This window comes from Pogona vitticeps, chromosome 6, assembly GCF_051106095.1.
Source record: "Pogona vitticeps strain Pit_001003342236 chromosome 6, PviZW2.1, whole genome shotgun sequence".
NCBI lineage: Eukaryota > Metazoa > Chordata > Lepidosauria > Squamata > Agamidae > Pogona > Pogona vitticeps.
Window position 1 is genome coordinate 111,208,367 of NC_135788.1, and position 26,848 is coordinate 111,235,214.

The 26,848-nt window shown below is 45.1% G+C and overlaps 2 protein-coding genes across 2 annotated transcripts; both read left to right on the forward strand.

Moving 5' to 3' along the window:
- The first annotated feature begins 1,096 nt into the window (after nt 1–1,096).
- TNFRSF12A (TNF receptor superfamily member 12A) lies at nt 1,097–10,863 on the forward strand. The gene is made up of 6 exons (XM_020798989.3): nt 1,097–1,113; nt 3,983–4,257; nt 6,600–6,701; nt 8,297–8,431; nt 8,699–8,753; nt 9,944–10,863. Exons 1-5 carry the CDS (start codon nt 1,097–1,099, stop codon nt 8,749–8,751), a joined length of 582 nt encoding a protein of 193 aa, XP_020654648.3. The 3' UTR covers nt 8,752–8,753; nt 9,944–10,863.
- A 13,433-nt stretch (nt 10,864–24,296) lies between these two features.
- On the forward strand, nt 24,297–26,828 carry LOC110081778 (zymogen granule membrane protein 16). Its single transcript, XM_020798782.3, has 3 exons — nt 24,297–25,241; nt 25,739–25,871; nt 26,403–26,828. Exons 1-3 carry the CDS (start codon nt 25,034–25,036, stop codon nt 26,764–26,766), a joined length of 705 nt encoding a protein of 234 aa, XP_020654441.3. The 5' UTR covers nt 24,297–25,033; the 3' UTR covers nt 26,767–26,828.
- The last annotated feature ends 20 nt before the right edge of the window (nt 26,829–26,848 follow it).

A 26,848-nucleotide genomic window follows, 5' to 3' on the forward strand; every position in this document is an offset into this window, starting at 1 on the left:
GAGAGGAAGAGAAAGAAAGAGATAGCTGGGGACAAGAAAAGGAAAAAGGACCATAGAAGTTCTCATGTCTGAGGAGAGAAGAAAGAGGCAGTGAGGGAGCGGGTAGAAATACAAGCGGACATGGAGTGATGGGTATAGAAGTTGAGTTACGGGGATGGGAACCCTTTAGAATGGACAATGTGTGTCTACTTGAGAAGGAAGCATCCTTGGAAGAAGGTTGTCCGTCTGGACCCTATCCGCACTGGAGAGACACCAGTGGGCAGGTCACCCATGCTGTGGGACCATATGCGTGGTAAGGAACACCTCTTTGAGGAAGCCGACTGATTGGGAGAGATTTGGGATGTCACCACGTTGAAGGCAAGAACAACACTGATGGGACTGACTATGATGTGGGCTGTTTCGCCTACGTTTAACGGTCCCGTTGGACCTACCGAAGTTATGGTACACCCTTCCCCTCCTGAAGATAATAAACGTTCGGTTAAAGATAACCCGTCTCCTGTGGTTAATTGCATCAAAGACGAGGAACTGCTTAAATAAGAACAAGAACCCAATGACAGTAACTCTTGCTTGCCTTTAGCTATTTGAAGGCTGGGTGGGGGGGAGTCTCACAAAAGGACAGAGCACGCAGCCCAAAAGGCCATACCAGGTTATTCATTGAGGGGAGGGATAAGGATGCTGAACCCACCTACAAAGCCATTGGTGAGTGGGAGAGGCCACACAAATGTCGGAGAGGGTCATTTTATGCCCCAGCCCAAAGTTGGACAATTACTTCACTTAAAGCCAAATTGAGAAAATCTGCCCTGCTGCTTCTGGGGGCTCCCTGGAGGTCTGGCCCCAAATCCCACCACAGGATTTGGTTTGCAGGACGTCAAGTCATGGGGTTGATAAAACCCTTAGTGGGAACTTCCAGTGTCAGCCAAAGACCCTCAGATGCTGTTGGACTGTGAGCTCCAGCCAGCAGAGGTAGTGTTGAGGGATGATGGGTTTTGTAGTCCAGCAACATCAAGGGAGGGCAGAGGTTGCTCAATTCTAGTGAATAAAATGCTAGACCAATGCGTATAAGTGCACTTATCCTCATACACCCAAGAGGGCGCGGATGGTGGAGCTGAGCTTGTAACTTAGGCGTAGAGGCCCAGAGGCCTTATAGATTCATAGATTTTCAGCCTGTCATTTAAGGATATTCTTGAGCTATGCTCAGGCCATGCATGTGTGCACTAAACAAATGGCACTCAATGAAGCATTTCCAGTTACTCACTGGCTGTGGCATTTTGGCAGGCTGGCCGATTAATTCCCGCCAGTTTCACCGGAGGGGAAATTCCTTCATTGCACAATCTGTGGCTCAGTATATGTCCTTCCTATTGAAATTCTGGGCATTTCTGCATTGTAGAAGTGAGACTTTGGCCAGCAAACAAAAATAGCCATATGCTAATGAGACGTCAAGTCTGATATGGGTGATTACCTCCCCTTTTTTTTAAAAAAAAGAGGATTTTTGTTTTTATGTTTTAACAGTTTGGCCACCCATCTACGGCACCAGCCTGGTGGCCTCTAAGTGTGCGGTGGATGGTGGTGGTTGTAGTCCAACCTTAGTTGGCAGTTGCAAAGTGAGGGAGGGTGGAAGCTGAGGATGCCGCAGAGAAATGGCTACAGTACCATCTACTCATATTTTAAAAAACAAAAACAGGGGGGAAAACTCTGTTTAATGCAAACCACACGGAATATTATCACCCATTCAATGCTCAGGTACAGGAAAGCAGTTCTAACCCCAGAGGTAAGGGTCGGGCTTAGAGAGTTCTATATTCCACTTTAGGTATTTGTAACTTCTCCCCCAAAAAAGGTGAAAAAATGTCTGATCTATGAAAAATACCCAACCCTATAATTAAGCCTCTATCTTAATTGTAAGCTTGGATATTCTCAGCTAGTTGATCATTCCCCAGTTTCTCTTCACTTCTTGTGCAGAATCAGGGATTTTCCTTCCTCGACATTCCCCTGCGGATGGCTTTAGCTTGTTTTCCAGTATCCAGAACACAGTATTTTTAGGCATTTACAATTTCTTAGAACTGCAGAGCTGGAAGGGACCCTATAGATCATCGAGTCCAGCCCTTGTCAGGGAGGCAGAGCGGGGAACTGAACCTCTGGCTTCACAGCCAGATGCCAAAGCCACTGCTACCCAGCAGTTACAGAGTCTCGTCTACCATGTATTTGTGGGTTTTCTGTGCTGTCAAGTCAGAACGGACTTATAGCAACCCTCATAGGGCTTTCAAAGTAAGTGAATTAAGGAGCGGTTTTACCAGTTGCATTCCCCCAATGAGCTTCCATGGTTAAGCAGGGATTCAAACCCTAGTCTCTTGGGTTCTAATCCGCCACTCTAGCCACTACAGTGGTGCCTCGCTAGACGATGATAATCCACTGAAATCGCTGTTTAGCAAAATCATTGTCTAGCGAAAAGCATTTCCCCATTGGAATGCATTGAAACCTGTTTAATGCGTTCCAATGGGGAAGAATCGTCGTTGTCTAGCGAAGATCGGCCGTAGGAAAGCTGCTTTGCAAACTGCCAATCAGTTGTTTAAATCACTGTCTTGCGAAGCTTAGGTCCCGAAAACACCTGTTTGCGAGCACAGAGGGAGCTGTCAAAATCGTTGTCTAGCGAAAATTGGTTTGCGAATCAGGGACAAAACATTGTCCAGCGAAATTCCCCCATAAGAATCACTGTTTGTGAATCACTATAGTGATCGCAAAAAGTCAATGTCTAGTGAAAAAACTGTCATGCGGGGTAACTGTTTAGCGAGACACCTCTGTACACCACACTGGGTATATCTACCATGTATAGCTCCTAAGATTATATACAGAGCGAAAACTGCTTGGTGTTTAAGCAAGCTGAGCCCTGGCACTATTTACATTTACTTAATTAAATCAGAAAACCATGCTCCCTTTGGTTTCCTCAAATATCTCTACTATTAGGCAGAGTAAGGCATTCTCTTTGGAACTAGGATTCTTCATTATTTTGGGTTCTCCCCCCCCCCCATCTGCCAGAATGGTACTTATTGTTTCAATTTCCAAAATTCTTGGCTGGCTTTCAGAATTATTCACTTGTTTGGGATGAGGGGAGGGGAGGTACCGTCTGCTGCTTTGCCTCAGGCAGCCCAAAATCTTGGGCTCCCTTCTGACCCGGCTTCTTTTCCTGTTCCGTTAGTTTTCCACTCAGTATTTTCTGCTTTTAAAATAAGAGCTTTATTCCATATGGTTCCACGCTTTGAGGAATAGGCTGAAAAAACCCTCTCTCGGACCAGACAGTCTCGGACAGTCTGTTTCCCAGATGCCTCTCCCTCCGACTTTCCGAAAACACCAGACGTCTCGATTCTGTGCTCTATTTTCACCCGACAGGATCCACTCCCAAACCTCGGAAAATCTGGTTGCCTTCATGTGTCCCTCTGACGCCACTTTCCATAATGAACACTCCTTTGTAGTCTTTCATTCATTCTCCAGACATCATGTTCAAAAAGAGTTTTTTAAAATAATCTTATTAGAAGCGTCATAACCTATTAAGCCGGCGGTCTGTTCAGAACAAGTTCAGGATTTTACACCCCTTTCTTATTTTCCTCCCTTTCATGTGTCTGTTAAGTACTTTATCCTTTTCATGCTTTTTCTTTCCTTAAGGGAGTTTACATTTGAAACACAAACAAACTTTGAAAAAGTTACTTGGAGCGATTAATAGTTTTCCCTTGTCTCCCAGCCAGGATCCAACTAAAAGTAACTTTTTAAAAAAGTTCCGGCAAAGGAGATCACAACTGAAATATAAAAAATGTAAGGAACTAATAACCACAAAACCACAGGAGGCCGGCTCTTTGCCATCCCCGGAGTTTAATCCGCGAGCCTCTCGTTTCCTTTGCTCGGAAAACCCACGATTTCTTGCTTTGAGCTTTTTCCTGCTTTAACTTGCCGGATCGCAGTTCTCCCCCCCCCTCCCGCGCGTCCCTCTCCCCAGATCAAAGGATGGGACCCAGGAGTCCTGGCACTCGGCCCGCCAATCCTCGCCCTCCGGATTTGCGGGGGCGTCTCCAGGAGGGAGCCGAGGAAAGTCTTCGAAGCTGAGTCACACGGAGCACCAGCCGCGGCGGCCACGGACGGACGGAGCCCCTTCTCACAACCTCGGGAGGCAACACGCGCGGCGGGAAGACGCGGAGATGCTCGCGTGGGAAGCCGTGCTTTGGGGGCTCTTCTCCCTGGTGTTCAGGACGGCCTGGGGGGAGCCCATGGCAGGTAAAAAGGGGGCCCCGGAAGGGATGCGATGATCTCGGAGGGAGTCCTTTCCCCCCCCCCACCCCAATTCCTTTGTCCCGGCAGAACTTTGCTCTTCACTGTCATAGACTTGGGGGGGGGTACATTTAAACTTTTTTTGGACTACAGTTCCCAGAATCCCCTTTCCAACCTGGATAGGAACTGTAGGAATAAAAGAAGGGATGTATTTTCCAAACTTTGCTACCAGTCGCTCGAGGTTAAAACGAGGGCGCTGCTTCTCTGTGCCTAAAGAGGCTGCACCTGTTGAATGTCCGCCGGAGGGCCAGAAGCTGCCCTATACAGGGCGGGGAGTAAAGGAAAGCCTCAAGAGTTCCCGAAGAAGAAAAGTATGAGGAACAAGGAGGGAATGAAAAAAAGAGTCCGCGAATGTGTGAATGAATGAACTTTTTTTTTTAATCGCCGCTTTTTAGAGTTTAAAGCGGCGAACCCAGAACTCCACAAGGACAACTGAACCAATAATGCGGTTTGACCTGTGGGGAGGGGTTAAGGTTGGGCAGGTCCCGCATAGGTGAGAAAGAGAAAGAGAAAACAGCCAAGGTTAGCAGATGAAATCACCCCAGCCAGGACAAAACGATGTTGAACGGGCTTAGCTCCTGGGCAAAGGTGTGCCGGCTTTGGAGTTAAACAGAACGCTAGTCCAGGCTTTAGATCAGAAGGAGAGGCAACGCTCCCCGTAAAAAGTGGGGGGTAGGTTGGCTTCATCCCTAACCCTGGACTTGAAACAATGGCTTGCCAGATAGAATTTCAACAGGTGCCGTGTTCTCTCTCCTGTTCCTTCCCGGGTCGGTTAATTCTAGCAAATGTTTGTTTTCTTGCGGAAAGGTTGTAGGGACTGGGGTTGTATGAACCACCACCACCCCAGTTTTTGAGAGGGGATCGGAATATATTTGGGTGACTCTCTGCGATCAGTGTCTACCAGAAAAAAAAACCCTCCCATAAAAAGGGGGAAGGGGTCCGGCTCAGACCTGTCTGGAAGCAAACGCCGTCTGCCCATGCCCAGAAGCGCTCTCTAATACTTTTCACGTGTTCTGGGGCCGAAAGCTAAGCCCCGCCCCTCTGGCCCGCCCACCGTTGGATCTTTCGGACGAGCCCCGGGGTTCCAAAGCAGTCGGAGCGACGGGGGGCGCGGGGCCACGCCCCCTTCTCGCTCATTGGCTGCTCCTTTGGGGGGTGGGTGGAAAGTTTTCTTATTCCCGCAGTCTAAGGTTGTGGGGATGGGAGCCACGGGGAGAAAAGCGGGGGACGGGCGAGGAGGATGGGTTCTGACGTGCGCGTCATGCGACCCACAGAGTGACTCACACTCCCCGGCCCCACCTTCCCTGCTCCAGTTCTGGGCACGGCGCCATGTGTTTGCTCGCACGGGGCATATTTTATCAATGAAGTCACTTAAAAATGGAGGGACCGGGGAAAGGGGGGGGAGGCCGGTCTCCCCTCCTCCTTCGCCCACCGCCCACCGCCCACCTGCCCGCCCCGCCTTGGACACGTGATAGCCCTCGGGCTTGACCCCTCGATGATCTCCTCCTGTTGCTCCGGGGCCGGTTCAGGTTTCGGGGTGAAACACAAGAAGTGCCAAGTGACGTTACCCCTCTGGAAATAGGCCCCGATGTCATGGGGCGGGGGGGGGAGGAGACTCGCCTGGACCCACAATTCTAGTTCTCTCCCACCCCCATGTTTTTTTTTGTTCAGCTGCTAATAATCCCTTCTTCGTGTTCCAGCTTGCATTTTGTTTACCTCTTTTTTTTTAAAGTTTCATTCATTCATTTCACTCCTTCCTGATGGTTTCACACTCTGGTTGGTGATGTCCAGGTTGTTTGACAATCAGTCCTTTCCTCACTAAGAATAACTCAGAAATAAAGTCTGTTTTGATAGGCCTTGCTTCCGTGTAAACATCCTCACAACCCCAGGCCCTTCACTGATTTATTTTCTACTATATATCCCACTTTTCCAGTGAGCTGAAGACAGGATACATGACTTCATGGGAACCTGGGAAGCAGGTCAAGCAGAACTGGCCCAGGGTTATCCAGGGAGTTTAAGTGGAGATTTGAACCCAGGCCTTCTGAGTCCTAGTCCTGTATTCTGATCTTTGCACCAGTCTGTATGTGCTAGCCAGTTTTGGGGCTTACCTCTCCATGTTGTTATGAGTATAATGTGCGGAGTACATGAGCAGTATATGCTCTCCGAGGCTCATTAAGCATAAGGCAGCAAACAATGGACAAATAACTAAAATTGTCTAGGTTCTTTTTGCCTGGTGTGGTTGTCATGACAGAGATAACTATGAGGATCCTCTTTTTCTTCCCCATCAGCTACTGTATGCCCTGGAGGCCAGTCCTGGAGTCCAGACTTGGAGAAATGTATGGATTGCGCTGTGTGCCGACTCCAGAATAAGAATGACTTCTGCTCTTCATGTGAGTGGCTGGAACAAAACATAACCCATCATACACTGGGACCAACACCTTGCCCCCTGCTTCCCAGCACATCTCTCCCCCACACTTCTGGTACTGGTAATCGGCTTGTGCACAGTGAGATGCTTATTCTTTTGCATCATTCACAAACCTTGGAAATATTATTTCTCCCTGCCTTTTGGTGCGGGCAGGGAGGGGGAGAGACAGTATTCCAGAATCTTGCCCAGTATAGCTAGCCAGGCTAGGGAAGAGAGGATGCATTGCAGTAGGACTGTGGTATCTGCAGGGGATCAGTTCTACTTTCCTCCACCGTGGATGCTGGAAACAGCGGATAAATGAATCACTTCCAGTTTCTTTGGTGTCTATGCATAGTTGAGATAGAACAGAGTCCTAGCCCATTCTTGCCAAGGGGCTGGATTTCTGTCCCCACCCTCTCCTGGTCTATGAGCCATACTTAGCCTAGTAAGAACCCCATCATCTGCAGAAGTGTGTAAGTTCTTAGATAGGGTAAACATAAAAGGGTAAGAACCCCTTGTTGAGGACTGAGCATGCCCAGTAGCCATTAAAAGTTGACAGTTCTAACGCTCCAATCCTAGCAGTTTGATACCTCTTTCACTGTCATGGCTCTGCTACTAAAGATCCCTGGTGTTTGCAGATTGATAATCTCTGTCCAAGAACTCAAGTACAGTTCTCTGGACTACAGTACAAAAAATCTAAGTCCCTCACCAAACTACAAAATCCAAGATTCCATAGGATGAAGACCCACAGATTAATGGAGTTGGAAGGGGCCGATAAGGCCATCCAGTCCAACCCCTTGACACATCTAGAGTCATCCACTGATTTTATGAGTGATTGATTGGTAAGGTGAGGTCAAGTCTCCCGAATCCTAAATTTAGCATTGGAACCAATACACTTCAGTGGGTCTCAAGATGGCAAGCACCATCAGTGAAATGGATACCTAAAAGCCTGGACCAATTTGAGAAGGAGAAAAACTAATGTGGCATGATATCTCTAATTGTTTTTAAACAGTCACGTTTTAAAAAGTCATTCTCTCTCCCCCCCCAATACCTTGCACCATCCCAAAACTCTGAATTGAAGAGTGCAAAAGGGTGGATAAAAATATTTTTAAAAAAACTAATTGATTAAAATCAGAATTTAAATAGAAGAATAATTTTTAAAACACGTAAATTGTCCAAAAGATCTCATTTTTAAAATTTAAATTGTGATTTAAATCAATTTGAGTCGATCAAATCCATCCTTGAGCCTGCAGGTATTTTTATTTTTTTTTTAAAAAATGCTTCTCTGATGGAGCAGGTGTCTAGTTGTTGTTTCCCCACCACACGCACACATTTCCATTCTACTTCTAGTGATAAGTGAACCAGACAGTCTTGTGGGGAATGGACTGGCAGGCAGAACAAGGGGTGGGTTTTGTTTTGTTTTGTTTTTTTGAGTCATGGATGTTGTAGAAGTCTTGTTCACATTGGGAGTGTAGCTGGGCAGTCAGTGGAAAAGGAGGAAAACGTTTGGGGTGTGACGCAGGCCAATTCTCTGCAAAGCTGAGCTGAGTTTAACCCATTCCTCTCCTTTCTCCCTTGCAGGTGGAGACCCCCAGCCTCCAGATACATTCAAAATATGGCTTGTAGTGGGAGTATCTCTGGGAACTTTCTTTTTGCTGGGCATCATCGGTGGTATCATCATTTATGCCCGCTGCCGGCGGCGAGAAAAATTCACCAGTGAGTATTCCCTCAACAGAACTTGGAACAGTTGCTTTTTGGGACTACAACTCCCACTGGCTGAGCTGGCTAGGGGATTCTGGGAGTTATAGTTCAAGAAGAAACTTTCCCAAATTACTGTTCTTTTTTCATTATTTAATTCTCATGAGATGTCTGTTACTGTGAGCATGTCAAAGCAGAATGCCAGTTGCCCCTCCCATTAAACACCTGATTTAGAATTCATAAATGCTTTTAAAAAAACACAACTTTCTCTTTGTATGTTTCTAGCCCCCATTGAGGAGACTGGAGGCCATTCAGCTCAGGAATCACTGATACACTGAAGGTGAGGATGGTTGCTTCTAAACTCAAGCCATAATTGTGTCTCCTTATCCCTTATGCCTGTGAATAGTTGGACAGACTTTGCATCTTTGGCAAAGAGAGAGAGAAATAACAAGTTTCTAGTCCTCAAGAGTTGGAGGGAAAAGCTTGGTACTGTTTCCATGCCTTCCCTCTTCCTCCATTCCAATATACAAAAAAAAAAGTTGTATACACCCCCCACCTTGAAGGGAGATATTTGGCAAAACTAAATATGGTTCCTTGAGTACTTAATTGGCATTTATTTCGATTGCAGATCTCTGAAAACCAGTGGTAAATCAGAATAAGTGGAACTTAAATAGATGTTGAATGGGTCTATTCTAGTGGCAACTTACTACTGGATTTCAGCCAGTGGTTGTTTTTTTTATCTTTGCCACGAGTGGCTGAACTCCTGTTACCTTTTAATGCCAAGCTATAACTTTGGGAGACAAATTGCCTCAAGTTAAAAAAAATCTCCATAGGCATTGCCAGTTGCATGTTGAGTCACACAGCTTGGATGTGCAATAGATACTTGAGGCACTTCACCTCCAAAAGATACACATTTTTTAAATCCAAAAGCACAACAGGATTTCAGCCGCTATGTGCTCAGGCCTAAAATATTGAGGGAGTGAAAGAATGTCTGAAATGGAGATTCTGTGCAGACTTAATTTGGGAATAACTTCTGTTTTAGTCAGCAGGGAATCTGTAAGCTCAAATGGCTGCTGCTTTTTGACTTCCACCTTTGAATACCTTTGTTTCTTCCTTTAATCCTGACCTTATTTAGCAGACTGAGGGCAACACAGATGACAAACCACCCTCTTTTTTCATCCACACAACAGTGTGGTTACCTTGAAAGAGAATATGTAGTCCCCAGTCACAGAGTTGGCTTTGTCACTGAGCAGCAGTACAAGCCTGCCCCCCCCCCCAGTTTCCATCTTCTTTGGTATCTAACTCAGCTCCCCCTGCTTCCACTCACCAACCCAGCACCATGAAGATGGTGTCAGACTACAATTCCCATCTTTTCCAGTCACCCTGAGGGCTTTGGTTGGAGATTATGTCAGTTTTAGACCAGAATGTCCTGACAGTGTTGGGTGGGATCGATGGATGGCAGCCATGATATAACACTGTCTTCTAGATCTTTGAGACTTCATTTCCACATTCGTTTTTTTCCCCTTACAGATGTCTTTCTCAACATTTCAAAAAAGAAGAGAAGTCCAACTTTTCATTACCTCTGGTATTTCCTGAAGAATCCGGAAGGATTTTTTTAATCTGCCCTGGAATTCTAGGGTGTTAACACTTTTTTTTGCACAAATACACACCCACCTGAAGGAGGGGAAGAGGGCAAGGTGGTGTGAGGGCTTCCTTGTATACATTTCAGGAAAAACAAAACAAAAAAGTATTGCTGGTCCCTTTTGTAAAGGAACATCAACCTTCTCACTAACGTTTTTTGTTTGTTTGTTTAATGTTAGTGGAAGCACAAAAGGGGTCTATTGAGGTCCCCCCAAGGTCTAATGCCCCATATTGGGGTGATTTAATTTCATAGTTGGGGTACCGCTATGGGGAAATCTTTCAGCTCCTCAGTCTTCCCTACGATGGACACTCCTAGTAGGAAGCTCACAGCAACTGTTGGGATGTTTCTCAGAGGAGTGATTCAAAACAAAACATGAATGTGATTTCCCCCTCCCCCCAATTATATGTATATTGAGAAATATATAGGGTGCTAAGGCACTCTGGAAGAGGAGCAGGGACTAGTTTTCAACTGAGCCTCTTGTCTGATTTTTCTCTCGTCAGTGGCTGGGCCACTATGTGAAGAAGAAGAAAACAGGCTAGTACCATAATTTAAGTAGAAGCCACACTAACATTGGTCTTTTCTCCTTCCACTTGCCTGTTCTCGGTGCTCATAGAGATAGAGAGAGGCCACTATTTATATCTCCTGCTCTGAGAAGAGAACGTTTAATGTTTAAGGTGTGTGGTTTTTGGTTTGTTTTGTTTTTTTGGTCAGACATGATTAGAAACCAAGAAACAATATGTCACAACATGAATTAGTGTTTGTGGGTTTAAGTAAAATAAAAACTAGTAATTCTTAATGAAACAAAGAAGAGTGTTTTGTTTTGGTAAGTGAGCGCTGCCACAGCCTGTGCTGCTGTCTGACGCAAGACGAAAGCAAAGCCATCCTTTTGAGTGCACAAAGCATTTTGGGACTGTTAACAACAACCCTGCAAGGTCAGCCTGAATGATTGCACTGCACGTGGAGGTCATGGAACCTGGCTCATATGAGTTCATGACTGAATGTGAGAATTGGACGGGAACAAGAATGTGCACTGAATCACTGGCCGAGCGCATGTTTTACATTCAGACTGTCCCCCACTCAATCCGCAACTTTGGGTGAAGATCAGAGAATGGGTGAGGGAAATGTTCCCAGCCCAAGAGCCTGAAATACGAGGTTGCCTGAATAAAAGGTTTGACTTCCTAGCAGAGCTGGCTGGCAGGATTTGGTCTTGAAAAAAAAACATGTTGGCTTCTAGTTATTACTGCATTGTTTTCAAGGTGTTTACAGAGTGACTGCTTTATAATCTCCAAATTCTTCCTGGGATTGGTGTCAGGCTGACTGGTCTGTAGTTCCTTGGTTCCTCCTTTCTGCCAGTTTTGAAGATAGGGACATGGTTTTGTTGTTGTTTAGTCGCTACGTCATGTCCGACTCTAAGCCACTCCAATATCTTTGCCAAGAAAACTCCATGGACAGAAACAAAATGGACATGGTTAGCCCTCCTCTAATCATCTGACACTTTACTCATTCTCCACAATTTCAAGGGAACAATAAACAATGGTTCTGAGAGTTCTTCAGCCAGTTGCTTCGGTACTCTTGGGTGCGGTTCATCTGACCCTGGATATTTGAACTCATTTAAAATAAGGTATTTCTTGACTGTTTATCAATCTCAAGCTGCAGCCTTGTCCCCTCCATTTCTACTTCACATTTGCCTGGAGGGTCATAGACTAGCTTTTGGGAAAACACCATGCTAAAGTAGGAATTGAGCCCCTTTTCTTTGCCATCTGTTACCATTTTCCCATCTCCATCAAGTAGCTGAGCGACAATTTCTTTTCTCAGTCTTTTGCTACAAACTTACCCGAAGAATGCATTTTTGTTGCTTTTAGTGTCTCTTGCTAACCTCAGCTGATTCTCAGCTTTTGCCTTCATAATGCCATCCTTACAATTCTTTGCTGCTTGTCTGTATTCTTCCTTTCTAGCCTGGCCTTCTTTTCACTGCCTGTATGTGTCCTTTAAAAAAAAATCAGGTCCTCTCTGAGTTTTTTGTGAAGCCACATGGGTCTTTTTGCTGTCTTCCACCTTTTGTTGTTGTTGGGATTGTTTGTAGTTCTGCTTTTAGAATTAACTTTTTAAGAAACTCCCACCCACTTTGGGCTCCATTTCTTGTTAGATCTCCTGCCAGGGGACCTTGCTTATTGTTCTGAGTTTATTAAAACTGGCTTTTCCAAATTCCAGCATACATACGCAACTACATTCTGCTGTTGTTTCCTTTGAGATCAAGAACTCAAGTAGAACATGGTCACTTTCTCTCAGAGTCCCCTTACTGCCACTTCTTCCACCAAGTCAATTCTAACCAATAGAGGAGAAGAAAGAAGTCAAGGATAGATCTTCCTCTAGTTTCAGATTATCAGGAAAATTTAAATCTCCAATTACTACTACATTGTGTCTCTTTGAAATTCTTGCAATTTGTTTTTCAAAGGTTTCATTTGCATTTGCAGTCGGTAATATAATCCAACTGTCACGTTCCTCTTGGGGTTTTTTTGCCTATCCTTCTGTATTTCTGTGCAGGGATATGTTTGTTTTTTACATATATTGCAACTCCACCTCCCTTTCTGTTCTTGTTGAACAGTTTATGTCCTACTATTACTATATTCCAGTCTTGGGAGTCACCCCACTAAATTTCAGTTATCTCTATCAAGTCATTATTTACCCTCCAGAATTCAGATCTCCAATTCTTATTTGTTTCCAATACTCCTGGCATTCATATATAGACACGGGAGCTTGTATGATGTATTGCCTGCTTTTCTTTGTTCATTTTAATTAAGATTATTATTGGGCCCCATTAGAGTTGCTCTGTCCCTCTTACTTTGCATGAGCCTTCATCTCTCTTGACCTCTGTGCCTGCATCATCCTTCCCTTTCCAAGTGCTTCTTACTGTACATGTTCATTCTGTGTCTCGCTCCAGCTGGTAGACATTGACATTCTTGTATTAACAAGAAAAATGATGCAATCCTGAAGTTTCATCATCCCAGCTCTGCAAAATGCAGGATGTAGCCCAAAAACTCTGGAATGTTCTCCCACATATGATTTAATCCTTTACATCCTTCTAAAGGTGGATCACAACTCCACACCCTTCTATAATCTCTTCAGAATTTGAGAATTGGATTTTTTTAAAAAAATTATAAAATATTCAGGTTTAAGTGTTTTTTTTAGTTTGTTCTAGATTCACTTTTTTTTATTTTTTAAGGTGAAAGGGTGATTTAAAAAAAAATAAGTCCTTACAAATGAAAAGTGGGCCTTAACCTGACCCACCTTATTTCTTCTCATCTTGACCCCAAATATGTGAAACAATAGCAAGCTGCTTGTAGTCACTGAAAGTTACATCCATGTAAGGATACCAACCAGCCTGGCTAATGAGCATTCCCTATTTTCCTTAATGAGAAGAGGGAAAGATACATGTGTGATGCAGGTAAAGCAGCCGTTCCGGTGGTTTCCAGTTATCGCTAGACCAAAAATACAGCCCTAGAGGCTTCCTGAGAAGCTTCTCCTTCTGCAGGCATGTCTGAACGCAGCCGGAACTGGGAGGGCAGACAGCAGAGGCTCTTCAAAGGCCGGGATGCCCATGACACACCAAAAATAATTGCCTGACAGGTTTCCAACCTGGGCAATGTGTGGTGTGATCTCAGCCGTTAATAAATGACTACCATCTCCCATATAAATGACGAGAAATCCTGGTTTTCCTGCCATCTCCTAGTATTCTTCAGGAGAGATGGGAAAGGAGTGTTAGGCACTACAACCCCCCAGAATACTTCCCATGCCAGCCAGCACCGCCCGAGTGGAGAAACTCTAGACCAGGGAGGCCCTCTTTTCCTGGCCTGCTGAGACACAGACACGGGCCTTGTGTCCCAGACAAGAGCATCTCCATTTCCTTACAGAGAATGGCATGGGGGGTGTTTATGTGAGGGGAGGAGACAGCCGAAATGTTTCCCCATTTTGGGCATGAATTTCCACTACTTTAGAAACTAGGCAGATACAGGGTCCAGATTTGGGAAAGCTGCTTTCCTTGCACCTCGACACCCAAGAATCCCTCATCTGCTGTGGCTTTGGGGATTCTGGAAGTTGTAGTTCAACAAAAGAACTTTCCCAAGTTCTGGACAGGGCCTTCTAAGGGGTGGCACCTGACATTCCTGCCCTCTGGCTCGTACCATTAACCGCTAGACGGAAGGGAAGCCCAGAGCAGACATTTTATTTGGCTGGGCTGCCCCCCAACATCCTGGCTGGGCTGTTTGGGTTCTTTTGCCCCGATTGTGGTTGATCAGAGCCTCCAGCTATTGTTGTCGGGCTGGTATGTGTTGGTCGTTTTGTGTGCTGTTAGTCACTTTGCTTACCCACTGCGGAAACATTTTTTAAAAGTAAACAAACCATCCACAGCCTCTTTACAGAACTATACATAAATAACCGAGATGTAGCCTTCCCTCTCCTCATTTCCTACGCGGAAATGTCACAATAAGCTTTTATTCCTTTCGCTAATTAGACATAATCCTTGCCTCTTAAAATTGACCCAGAGGAGAGTCTGGCCTTTCCTCAAGAGCATTGTGTGAAGGCGGCCAAGCGGTGAAAGGTGCCCTATGGGTCATGTTGTGTTTGCTGGACTTATAAGTTGTGTTGGTGGGGCATGGTGCTCATTTATCTTTTAATTTCTTTGTCTCAGCATGAATCTTACTTGGTTTATTTTTAACATGCTCCCCCTCCCCTTTCTCCCCCCCCCCCCAGCTCTTCCTTTTCCTGCTCTTGCATTCACTTGGAAGACAGCTGAAGGTGGAGGGGGGGAGGGATGGAGGGACATCGTATGGATTAAAGAACTCTGATTTAAAGGATTAACCTATACATTTTTAATTGTTGTTGGCCTCTTTCTTTTTCTTTTCCCCTTTCCCATCCCCCACACCCCATCCCCCATGGCAGATCTCCACCACTTCCACCACCACCCCATGCCTTTTCTCCAGTTTTATTGCCCTCTGCCCTGTTCTCTTTCTCAAGACTCCTGCTGCTCCTGCTGTGGGGTTCTCCCACCTCCTTCTCTCCCCCTCAGAAACCTCCTCCTCCTCTTCCTCCTCTTCTCTCACTCTCTCTGCCGGTGACTCACGCTCCCTTTCTTGTGATTGCCCTTCTGGCCTCCCTGGCTGAGCATTCCTGTCCCCTTACTTCATACCAGCCAGTCCCTGACACCACCCAGTGAGTCATCGGAAGGTGGCGGGGCAGGCATTGATGGATGTCGGGCCACCGCAGAGACCGGTGGGGAGGGGGAGGAAGATAAATCAGAGGTACTTCTCTCTTCAGGGCACAGCTCTGGGAAAGGGGGGGGGGCTCACAACACTTGAGACCATCACCAGCCCGAAAGTTTCATCCAGGTTGCAGAACCATCATCTGTTCCTTGTCACTGATGACGGGCCCTACCGTTGGGCAAAATGAGGGGACTGCATCAGGTGTATGCGAAGGGGGAAGCGTATTAGCAACCCTTTTTTGGGGGGATTCACTCTCCGGTAGGGATGGATGTTGTGTATTGTTCCAGGCAGCCTGCTGTGTTGCAGTCCCTAAAGGCAGACAGCTGCTCCCCAGGTTTGGGGGAGAATGCTTCCCCCCCCCAAGTATGATTCAACTACCAGTCCGGGTCAGCTTTCTCAGAAAAGAGAACAAAGGAAGAAGGCACCATCTTGACCTTCAGCTCAGGCGGCAAAATGTCTTTGACGATCTTTCCTGCTCTTCGTCCCACTTTATTTGTGGATTTTGTTTTATGGAACAGCTTTTTGTGAGGAAAGTCGAAACCATTTTGTGTACATGTTAAGACTGAAGTTTGAGGGTTACAATAGCTCAGTGGTTTGGGTATCCGGCTGTGGAGCCAGAGGTTGGGTGTTCGATTCCCCACTTGTGCCTCCTGTGAAATAGATAGCCTATCTAGCCTTGGGCAAGCTGCACAGTTGCAGCACGCACACGCACGCGCGCGCGCGCGCACGCACGCACGCACACGCACAATTTTGCCCCCAAGCTTTGAACAGGTAATAATCCCCAAAGCAGATTTCATCCAATCTCACTTTCAAGTACGAATAAAGCAGTGTCTATTATGTTTCAAGCACCCAATATGTGCATTTCTAGGTTACACTGAACTCTGTCTCTGGGAAATAGGACAGACAATCACATCCTTCACAGTTCTGCAGGCCTGACTCCCACCAAAGTGCCTCCTCTTCCTGTTGACAAATAATGCGCTTCAATTCCAAGGAATTTCTGCTATAAAGCCTAAACTAAACCATTGTATTGCTAATTACCTCAAGCAGTCCCAGGCCTTGAAGATCTGTGGAGTAAAAGAGGATGTTCTACATTCTCCTGTAAAAGTGGGATTCTTAGAATTCCTGGGCAGAAGCCAGTACAGTGCGTCAAAGTGAACTGGGGTTTGTCATTTCCTGACTGGGAGCTGCTTCATAAAGTGGTGCAAGCAAGTAACACACACTATCTTCTAACCTCGCCTCCCTAAACAGAGTTTGCTGGCTCCCAGGTTCAAACAGACGTGTCCAAGACATTACAAACACAGATTTACACTCTGTTAATTTGGATTAATTTCCATCCCTGATTTATGGATAGGCTCGGTCATGCCTGGTTAGTGCATGATGAGAATGGAAGATAGACCAACCCTCCCCACTGCCCGCCATTCATGAGGAATATGCACTGACTTACCCATTTAAAGGCCCCCAATCTTCAGTGTTTTTGCTACTGGAAAATGATGCATCTTTGTTTAACAATATTTGTATTTAATTTATTTCAGTTTTAACCACACACATTCATTCTCCTCTTCCTTGCCACTTCTTTATACAGTATAAGTATACACATATCATAATTAACAATCCTGTCCCATCAAGTCAGTTCTGAGTTATTGCAACCCTTTGCAGAGTTTTCCAGTTACAAAGATCTCAGAAGGGGTTTTGCCATTCTTCTGGGGATGTCCTGGGACTGTGCAGCTTGCCCAGGGCTCCAAAGGCTGGCCCTTTTGTAGGGACACACAGTGGGAAACCAAACTCCCTACCTCTGATTCTGCAGCCACATACCTATGTAATTTATTGACCCATCCGGTCAACTAAATACACCTGTACATGCTACATCATGTGCTGTCAAGTCACAATATACTTATAGTGACCCTAATAAGTATTTAAAGTAAGTATGATATTTAGGGAGTGGTTTTACCATTTCCACACACCCCAGTGAGCTTTCATGACTGAGCAAGAATTTGTACCCAGGCCTCCTGAATCCTAGGCCGTCACTCTATCCACTACACCAAGACGCAAGTGGATGACCACTAGTTTAAACAGCATGTAGGTAATTAGATGCCTTCCAGATTTTTGGACTACAGCCACCATAATGCACAAACACTGGCCAACACTGGCTGGGATTTATGGAAATTGTCCAAAACCACTGGGAGAACAACAGTTGTCTGCTTTTGTTTTGAACCATGTTGATAAGTTAGTGCCCCAAAAGGGGATAAAATATGTTGAGCTTGCCAACTTTTCCCTTCTTGGTTACCTGGCTTAAAATCCAGCTCACCAGAGGTGACCATGTAAATGGATATTTCCAAGCCTAGGTACAGGGGTGCAAGAGAGACCTGCACTGTCCAAGTGGGGGGAATGAATTGGTAGAATCCTGTGGTGGCTGCACGGGCTGTACCATTTTAGACTAGGAAAAGGGGAGGGGTTACTTCTGAATTCTCCAGTCCCACACCATGTAAAAAGTTTCCAATAGATTAAAAAAAAAACAGATGATGACCTAGGTTGTGTCTCCGTCCATTTGTTTTGTTCATTGCAGGCAGCCTGCTTATTGGAGCATTAAAAAGAGCTCCTCTGCCTGCCCCCAAAACTTGGCTGCATCACGGAGCTGTAACCGGACTTAATTCACCAAACAAAAGCTATGCTCACATCATACTCACTCAAGCATAACAGCTATAGAAGACAGGGCTACTTCTGCACAATACAATGGGGACTTAACATACAGTATTAGTTTCCTACTTGCTTGTGCTTGAAGACTTCTTGTTCTTTAGTCGTTAAGTTCTGTCCGAGTCTTCATGACCCCCATGGACCAGAGCACACCAGGCCCTCCTGTCTTCCACTGCCTCCTGGAGTCGGGTCAAATTCATGTTGGTAGCTTCGATGACACTATCCAACCATTTTGTCCTCTGTCGTCCCCTTCTCCTCTTGCCTTCACACTTTCCCAACATCCAGGTCTTTTTCCAGGGAGTCTTCTCTGCTTATGAGATGGCCAAAGTACTGGAGCCTCAGCTTCAGGATCTGTCCTTCAGGACTGATTTCCTTCAGAACGGATATGTTTGTTCTCCTTGCAGTCCAGGGGACTCTCAAGAGCCTCCTCCAGCAACACAATTCAAAAGCATCAATTCTTTGGCGGTCAGCCTTCTTTATGGTCCAGCTCTCACTTCCATACCTCGCTACTGGAAAAACCATAGCTTTGACTATATGGATCTTTGTCGGCAAGGTGATGTCTCTGTTTTTTAAGATGTTGTCTAGATTTGTCATTGCTTTCCTCCCAAGAAGCAGGCGTATTTTAATTTCGTGGCTGCTGTCACCATCTGCAGTGATCATGGATCCCAAGAAAGTAAAATCTGTCACTGCCTCCATATCTTCCCCTTCTATTTGCCAGAAGGTGATGGGACCAGTGGCCATTATCTTTGTTTTTTTGATGTTGAGCTTCAGACCATTTTTTGTGCTCTCCTCTTTCACCCTCATTAAGAGGTTCTTTAACTCCTCCTCTCTTGCTCCCATCAGAGTGGTATCATCTGCATATCTGAGGTTGTTGATATTTCTTCCACCAATCTTAATTCTGGTTTGGGATTCATCCAGTCCAGCCTTTCCAGTATTCTACATATAAGTTAAATAAGCAGGGGGACAATATACATCCTTGTCATACTCCTTTCCCAATTTTGAACCAATCAGTTGTTCTATATCCAGTTCTAACTGTTGCTTCCTAACCCACATATAGATTTCTCAGGAGGTAGATAAGGTGGTCAGGCACTCCAATTTCTTTACATAGTTTGTTGTGGTCGACACAGTCAAAGGCTTTTGCATAGTCAATGAAGCAGAAGTAGATTTTTTTTTTTTTTGGAACTCTCTGGCTTTCTCCATAATCCAGCGCAGGTTAGCAATTTAGTCTGTAGTTCCTTTGCCCCTTCGAAATCCAGCTTGTACTTCTGGAAGTTCTCGGTCCACATACTGCTGAAGCCTACCTTGTAGGATTTTGAGCATAACCTTGCTAGCGTGTGAAATGAGTACATTCTATGGTAGTTGGATCATTCTTTGGCACTGCCCTTCTTTGGGATTGGGATGTAGACTGATCTTTTCCAATCCTCTGGCCACTGTGAAGTTTTCCAAACTTGCTGCCATATTGAGTGTAGCACCTTAACAGCGTCATCTCTTAAGATTTTTAATAGTTCAACTGGAATGCCATCACCTCCACTGGCTTTGTTGTTAGCCATGCTTTCTAAGGACCACTTGACTTTACTCAAGTGGATGTCTGGCTCAAGGTCAGCAATCACACTACATCTGTGTTGTCTGGGACATCCAGATCTTTCTGGTATAATTCCTCTGTGTATTCCTGCCACCTCTTCTTGATGTCTTCTGCTTCTGTTAGATCCCTACCATTTTTTATCATGTCCACCTTTGCACAAAATGTTCCTTTAATATCTTCACTTTTCTTGAACAGATCTCTGACTTTTCCCTTTCTATTTTTCCTCTATATCTTTGCACCGTTCATTTAAGAAGGCCCTCTTGTCTCTCCTTGCTTTCTTTGGAAGTTTTTATTCCATTTTCTGCAACTTTCCCAATCTCCCAATTTTTCCCATTTCCCAATCTCCCTTTCATTTTGCTTCTCTTCTCTGCTATTTGTAAGGCCTCGTTGGACAGCCACTTTGCTTTCTTGCATTTCCTTTTCTTTGGCATGTTTTTGTTGCTACTTCCTGTACAACGTTAAGAGCCTCCAGCCATAGTTCTTCAGGCACTCTGCCCACCAAATCTAGTTCCTTCACGGACTGCTGCCCTGTCGGGGCAAAGGGGTTGAGTAATTCAGAGAATCTATGGGCTATGCTCTGCAGGGCCACCCAAGACGAACAGGTCATAGCAGAAAGTTCTGACTAAATATGATCCACCTGGAGCAGGAACTGGCAAGCCACTCCAGTATCTTTGCCAAGAAAACTCCGTGGACAGAAACAAAAGGCTTGAAGACTTACTGTGTGATTATTGTCTGTTTATTTAATTTCTATCTCACTTCCCCCCCCCCCCCCAATAAGCTCAAGAAAGGATTCAGGTTCGACTGAAGGTGAGAGTATCAATGTGTGAAGGTCTCCCCAAGTCCCAGCTCAACTCGAACCACTATCCTCTGCCATTCCATCTTTGACTGTAAAAGGGAAAACGCTTCTCTGCAGCAGAAGAAAGATGTAACAGTCCGGAAACAATTGAATTCAACTGTGTACCCAAAGATTTTATTAAATTGAAATGCGGGGGGAGGGGGAGAGAACACAGCAAGGAGGAGAAGATTAAAGAGACGGAAACCAGAAGACGAGGATGCCCAGACGGATAAAGTCATGGGGAAGGAATGCACCGAGCCAGCCTCTCTGTGTGTATGTGTGTGTTCTCTGGAAGGTTGGAGCTACCCAGCCAGAACAACTGAATGAATCACAGATTGGGGGAACAAGAGGCTGGAAAGAGTGCAGACACACAAATGGGAACCCAGGCGTCCTGGCTCACAACCTACCTCTGCTAAGCTGCACCCTCTTCTCTCCCTCCCCCCCCAATCCTCACTGGCTCGGTTGTACCCCAGAAGCCAGGCTACTACCACCAGTCCCTTGGTAACTCCTTTGTTTGCCAATGGAGGGTGGAAATCCTGTGTCCCCCCCCCTTCCCCGCTCCGACTTTGGCAGTCATGCCACTTGCTGTTCAAAAAGAACTTGTTTTAGTCATTCCAGGGGCTTTGAGCCAAGATGAAAAAGCGGTGTGTGTGTGTGTGTGTGTGTGGAGGGGTGAGGAGTGGGGGAGAGAGAGAGAGAGCAAAGATTGTTTTAAAGGGAGAATGAGTCAGAGAGGAAGAAAAGGGGGTGGACAGTGGCTGGCTTCCAGAACGGAACCGGGGTGGGAAAAGATGGACTCAAGCAATGCCCTGAAACCCTTGTGTGCCAGACAGAAGTTCAACAAGGGAAGTTTCCCCCACAGTTCCGGTCATGGAGTCTCTTTAGACAAATCACTCTTTCTCGGTCTCTCCTCTTCCTTTCCCGGTACAGTTCTGGCCGACCTTATCAGACTGTTGTGAGAGTGACAAATAAGATGTAGGAAGCACTTTGTACCCCCTAGAAAAGCACTGTATATAAAAACCCTCTTTCGCGGTCATGATGTTTTATTTTGTCATCATCTACGAAGAGGACAGAGGCTACTCTGGTTTGCCCCCTCTTGTTCAAGGGAAGCTCCTGCGCCTTCACGCCACTCAAAAGCATCTGAGGGGGGGGGGGGAGAAGCAACAAATGTTGAATTTTCCTCCACAATTGCTGGTGGCACACAAGCCCTGTTGGAGAAAGCAATGGCAATGGTCCTTCTCTAACTAACTCTCTGCCACTTGACATCTTTGTAATCGTAGCTGTTTCGGAGTTAAACCAGCAGCAGAAACAGGAGTCTGGATTCTCACACCAGAACAGCTTTTGCTCAAGAGAACATTACCACTAGAGTTGCCAACTTCTTTACTGCACCCTTTTCATGCACCTTTCCATAGACAGACATTAACAGGTGATAGTTCCATGCCACTAAAAGAGATAAAAAGTGAAAAAACTTAATAAAACACTTTCTTGGCATTAAGTACAGTAAGACCCCCTTATCCACAGGATCAGGATCTGCTGATTCACTTATCCATGATCTGAAAATATTAAAAATATTGAAAGAAAAATTATCAAAATATATACAGTATTACTAAAGATTAAGCTACCAGAACTGGCCACAAGAGGGAGCAAGAGACCATGCTTTGTATGGTGTTCACTATTTTACTGCGTTTGCTAAAATCTGCACTTTTCAGCATCCACAGGGCAGCTTGGAAACATACAAGTTTCCAAGTACTGTATAAGTATCCGCCATTTTAAGGCATAGGTCAGGTAGCAGGCATTGCTATCAGAACCAGGCACACACTTTCAAAATTCTGTCTTACATTGAGAAAATAGCTAGTACAGTACTAGTCCTCATCAGAAAACAGAAGGAACCCCTTTGGCCTGTCAGTCAGTGATTCAACACAACATGCTCCTCCTTGTGGTGCAAAGGAAAAATGTGTTATTCTGACACACGGAGAGCGAGCAAACATGGCTGGCACCTTAGGTTATGAATAGAGGCTAGAAATTATAGAAAAAGGTTCCTCTTCCTGGAAAAACTCATCTCTCATCAATAGTCCGCAACATAAATTCAACAGGTGAAGCCGTCTGCTCCTCAACATCAACCGTGTATGTACGTATGTGTGGAAAGGTAACACATGCTGTTAATCTGTGCAGTGTGGCACGGAAAAAAACTCAAGAGTGAGGCAATCTGTGGCCTTCCCTCCAGCTGTGGTTGAACAATAGCTCCCATTGTGCTTCACCATTTTGGACAGGGTGGATGGGAATTACAGTGGGGTCTTGACTTGAGAACTTAATCCGTATTGGAAGGCGGTTCTCAAGTCAAAAAGTTCTCAAGTCAAATCTGCATTTCCCATAGGAATGCATTGAAAACCATTTGATCCGTATCTGCTCTTTTCCGTCCATAGAAACTAATGGGAAGCTGCTATTCCACCTTCGACCATTAGAGGGGGATATTTTGTTTCTTTTTTTCTTAGGTCAAGAAAGGTTCAGGGAAGGCAGGGAAAATACAGTCCAGGCAGTACAGTACCAGGCAGTCTGAAGACTGTCTCCCAATCCACTCTCTAAACGCTGGGAGGAGTGAGGAAGCAGACAGGCACCCTTTTCACTGGCCAACAGTTAACTGAAAGTTCACTTTTTGCACTTTCCCTGCCTCCCACGTGGGTTTTTTTCAGTTCTTAACTCAAATCTAAGTACTTAAGTCAAGTCAATATTTTCCTATGAGAGTGGTTCTTAAGTCAAAATGTTCTTAACTCAAGCCGTTCTTAAGTCAAGACCCCACTGTAGAGTCTTGACATAGGCTCCCTGCTTGCTGCTTGGAAAATAATGTAAGGTTGTGACCAGAGAAATCTGAGTTCAAATGGATATTCAGCTGTTAAATCCACTGCTTGGCTTGGCCCATTTGCTGGGCCTACCCTTTGCCAAGAAGTTGTAAGGGGGTGATGATGGCAGAGCCTGGTGGAGCCCTGGGTGGCTGAGAAAGTGGCCCGTGGTAGTTCACAGACTTTTTGAGGCAGAGCAACAGATTACACCTCTCCCAAGTTTCATGCCTCTGCTCAGGGGGCTCAAAGCGGGATCTCCCAAATCCTAGCTCAAATCATCTTGACTAGTCAGTCATCAGAACACTGTGCTTGACAAGTTAGTTAGGCCATTAATAGGCCCAAGGCCTAATTGCCCACAAAGCCTTACTTCATGGTATCTGCTGCCTCCTTGTGGCTGGTCTGTGCCTCTGCAGAATTTACCAAAAGTTGGCATCCCCACTACCTGTACCACACCTTGTAGCTGCCTATTTCCTTACAAACATCTTCAGAAGATGGCTACAAGGCTGTGAATTCCACCTGCTTGAAATGTGATGCATGTATATCACCTGCTTCTCATAGCAGATGAAGATGGAACTGAACAACTGACCCTGGTTTCCTCCCAAACCAGCAAAGGAGATTGTTGCTCTTCCTGTTTGTTGAGCCCCTACGTTACAAGAAACACAAACCTCACTAACCAAGATCTGAGATTCAAATCAGGGTGAAATGTTTTCTCCCCCTTTCATATGCTGGACTTGTATGCCCATCATGCCCAGCCAAAGGCCATCCTGGCCAGTAAGTATTATAGCACAGGAAGGCTACCACATTTGGAAAGACTTTTTTTAAACTTGTTTTGCTCAGAAATTATTAAGCAAATATTCCTTTCTAGTCATTCTTATCTCCATGCCGGAGGGGGGGGGAGAACCCCTGTATGGCTTCTCTTCTGAACACATTAAGGGAAAAACAAAACACAAAATGAGACACTGCACGAGAGACATATTTACCAGTGGGGAATTTTAGATTAAAAAGTGGTGTGTGGTTGTGGATGTGTATAGGGGGCTTGGCAACAGTGTAACTCAAGATAAGTGATAACGGCAGCCACCTTTGAAATATAAAACTAGTTATACAGATCTAAGAGTAAACAGACACAGAGGGATTTACTTAGTGACAACAGTTTATATTATGTTTTTAGATTTGCAGTAGAGAGCGTTTTAAGTGTCAGTTTTCAAATCCTTTCTCCCTTTGATTCCCCAATCCAGAACAATATCATTAACTTTTGTATCTCATCTTTGCACCTTTCGAAAAGTCCAGAAAAGCCTGTTTTTTCATAAAGTATTTCCAGGTTATACAGCAGTCCCCATGCCCTGAATAACTTCATCAGATTCTTTCTGTGCAGCAAGCAGCTCTTAATGCCTGTCTGCTTTTCTACCTTACTTGAAGCATTTGCTCATTCATTTCATCAAATACCCCTTTCTGAACGTTGAATCAAGAGCAGGAAACATTAGATCACAATAGAAGGCCTGTTTGCTGGCCCTGGTGCCCATGACAGGTAAAATGAAATGCAAGAATTAATACCAATCTGTTGCCAATCAGAGCACGCCTCTGAAATAAAAGACCATTGTTTCCCCCAAAGAGGACTGAAAATAAGCACCTGCATACCGAAATGAAAAGAATCCCAAAGAGAAAGCAACAAGCCTTATGCTTTTTCATCAGACGCTCCTCCTATACAGGATAAATTGCAGAGCCACAGAGGAAAAATTAGCAATTTTTTCCCCTTGTAAGTATGTTTGCTTGCATATATGCATGTTCCAGTGGGTTCGGTCAATGGGGCTTACTTGGAGGTAGAAGCAGAGAGGGACTGCAGCCTTTTAAACAAATTACAAAGCGCCTGCTATAGCTTTAATTTTCACCTGTTTTGCAACCTTCAGACCTATCTTTCTTCGGTTCTCAAGATGGTGGCACTCGTTCTCTCGTTCTTCCTCTGTGCTGGAGTGTCCAGTAGCCCAGGTAAGATTAAGAAAAGGTGGGAATTTTTACTAAATCCATTGTGTCTCTGGTTAATATGAATCGCAGAAGCAGCAGTAAAGAACAACTATGTGCATATATGTGTGCGCGCCCATGTGTGTGTAATGGATCTTGACCTATCTATTCAAATAATATATTCTACTAATCCTCGTCCACAGAAGCCATATGCATATGAGCAAATGTGATCCAGAGCCACATATATAGAATTTATCACAGGATTTTTCCTAACAGCAGAGTGTAAGTGCCCTTCATGAACCACAGTTGTGAAATGGGCTGTAAACGCATTTTTCAAAGTGTTCAAAGTAATGATGCTCCTTACTTGGGATTTAGTTTATTATCAAGCTCCCCATGGATGCCCACATCTGTGAACGCAAAACTGAAATACTAATAGCTAAATAGACAAAGCTGTAGGCGCACCATGGTAAGTAATTTACCAGTTAAATTAATTAACCAGTTACTCATTCCTTTTATAAATGCAGCCCGAATGAGGTTTTCCTCTTATTCTGGAGAATATGGTGGCAACAGTGGAGATTATTTTGACCAATCGAGTAACCAACTGGATGGCCCCATAACAGCCCTGAAAATAAGGGCTAATGACAGGTATATCATAAGGTATGTTATGCCTTTTATGGACACAACTATTATCATCACTGTTAGATGAGAAGAGCAGAAAGTAGAAAATAGAAATGTGAACTCTCTGAGCAGAGCATTTATTCATGAATAATATGAAAAAAATTTTCAAGTATGTAAGCAGGTGCAAAGTTACTTTTGGGGCAAGACGTTCAAGAATCCAACAGCCAGCATGTTTTATTTTCTGAATCTTAGTCCAGAAAGTAACTTTTCCAAGCTGTGGGAGGGAAGGCGGTTCAAGAGGTGGGTCTTGACTAAATCAATCACATGCTGTCACATGGCATCTTTGAGACTCATGCTTGGTACACAGAGTCCAGAGTTTGAAATTATTAGCTTTTTTGGATTACAATTCCCAGAAACCCCTGGCCAGCTCTTGTTGATGCCACCCTCTGCTGGGATAAGCATGATCTCTTGGTTTTCTCCCTGAGATGCAGCTGCTGAAAGCATTCAGCTTCTGTCCATCGGAAGGTGACAACAGTCCTAAATCGATACCACCCTTCTCTTTAAATCTAGCCTCCAGGTTCGTTATGGTGACTCATGGTCCAACACCGAAGGAAGTGCGGTGGGCAATCCCTCGGGCGCGGAACTGTTTCTTGGAGAGGGCTTCGTACAGGTTACCGGGCGTTTTGGGAGCTACGTGGAGTACCTGGCTTTCCGCACCAACCTGGGCCGCCTCGTGGCTTTTGGGCCCAGCGCCGGTTCTGGGATGACCTTCAACGCGGAGCCGCTGTTCTCGAACGCAGTTCTGCGTTACGTCAGTGGGCGGTCCGGATCTTTGGTCAACGCGCTTGGTTTCCACTGGGACCAAGACCAATTCACTGAAACAGGGAATCAATCCTCTTTCTCCACACATCCGCCCCAAATAACTCCAACATAGGACTGTTCTTTCTCTGGCTTAGAGAGAGATTTCCTTGAAAGCCAATAAAAGTATCCAAACTACGGCCGTCTCTGTGGTCTGG

What these genes read in the sequence shown, in the direction of transcription:
- TNFRSF12A (XM_020798989.3), top strand. An exon ending in GAATGACTTCTGCTCTTCAT is followed by an intron (nt 6,702 to 8,296) that starts GTGAGTGGCTGG and finishes TCTCCCTTGCAG; the next exon opens with GTGGAGACCCCCAGCCTCCA. An exon ending in GCGGCGAGAAAAATTCACCA is followed by an intron (nt 8,432 to 8,698) that starts GTGAGTATTCCC and finishes GTATGTTTCTAG; the next exon opens with CCCCCATTGAGGAGACTGGA.
- LOC110081778 (XM_020798782.3), top strand. Translation starts at nt 25,034, where the DNA reads ATGCATGTTCCAGTGGGTTCGGTCAATGGGGCTTACTTGGAGGTAGAA. An exon ending in TGGAGTGTCCAGTAGCCCAG is followed by an intron (nt 25,242 to 25,738) that starts GTAAGATTAAGA and finishes TTATAAATGCAG; the next exon opens with CCCGAATGAGGTTTTCCTCT. An exon ending in AATGACAGGTATATCATAAG is followed by an intron (nt 25,872 to 26,402) that starts GTATGTTATGCC and finishes CTTTAAATCTAG; the next exon opens with CCTCCAGGTTCGTTATGGTG.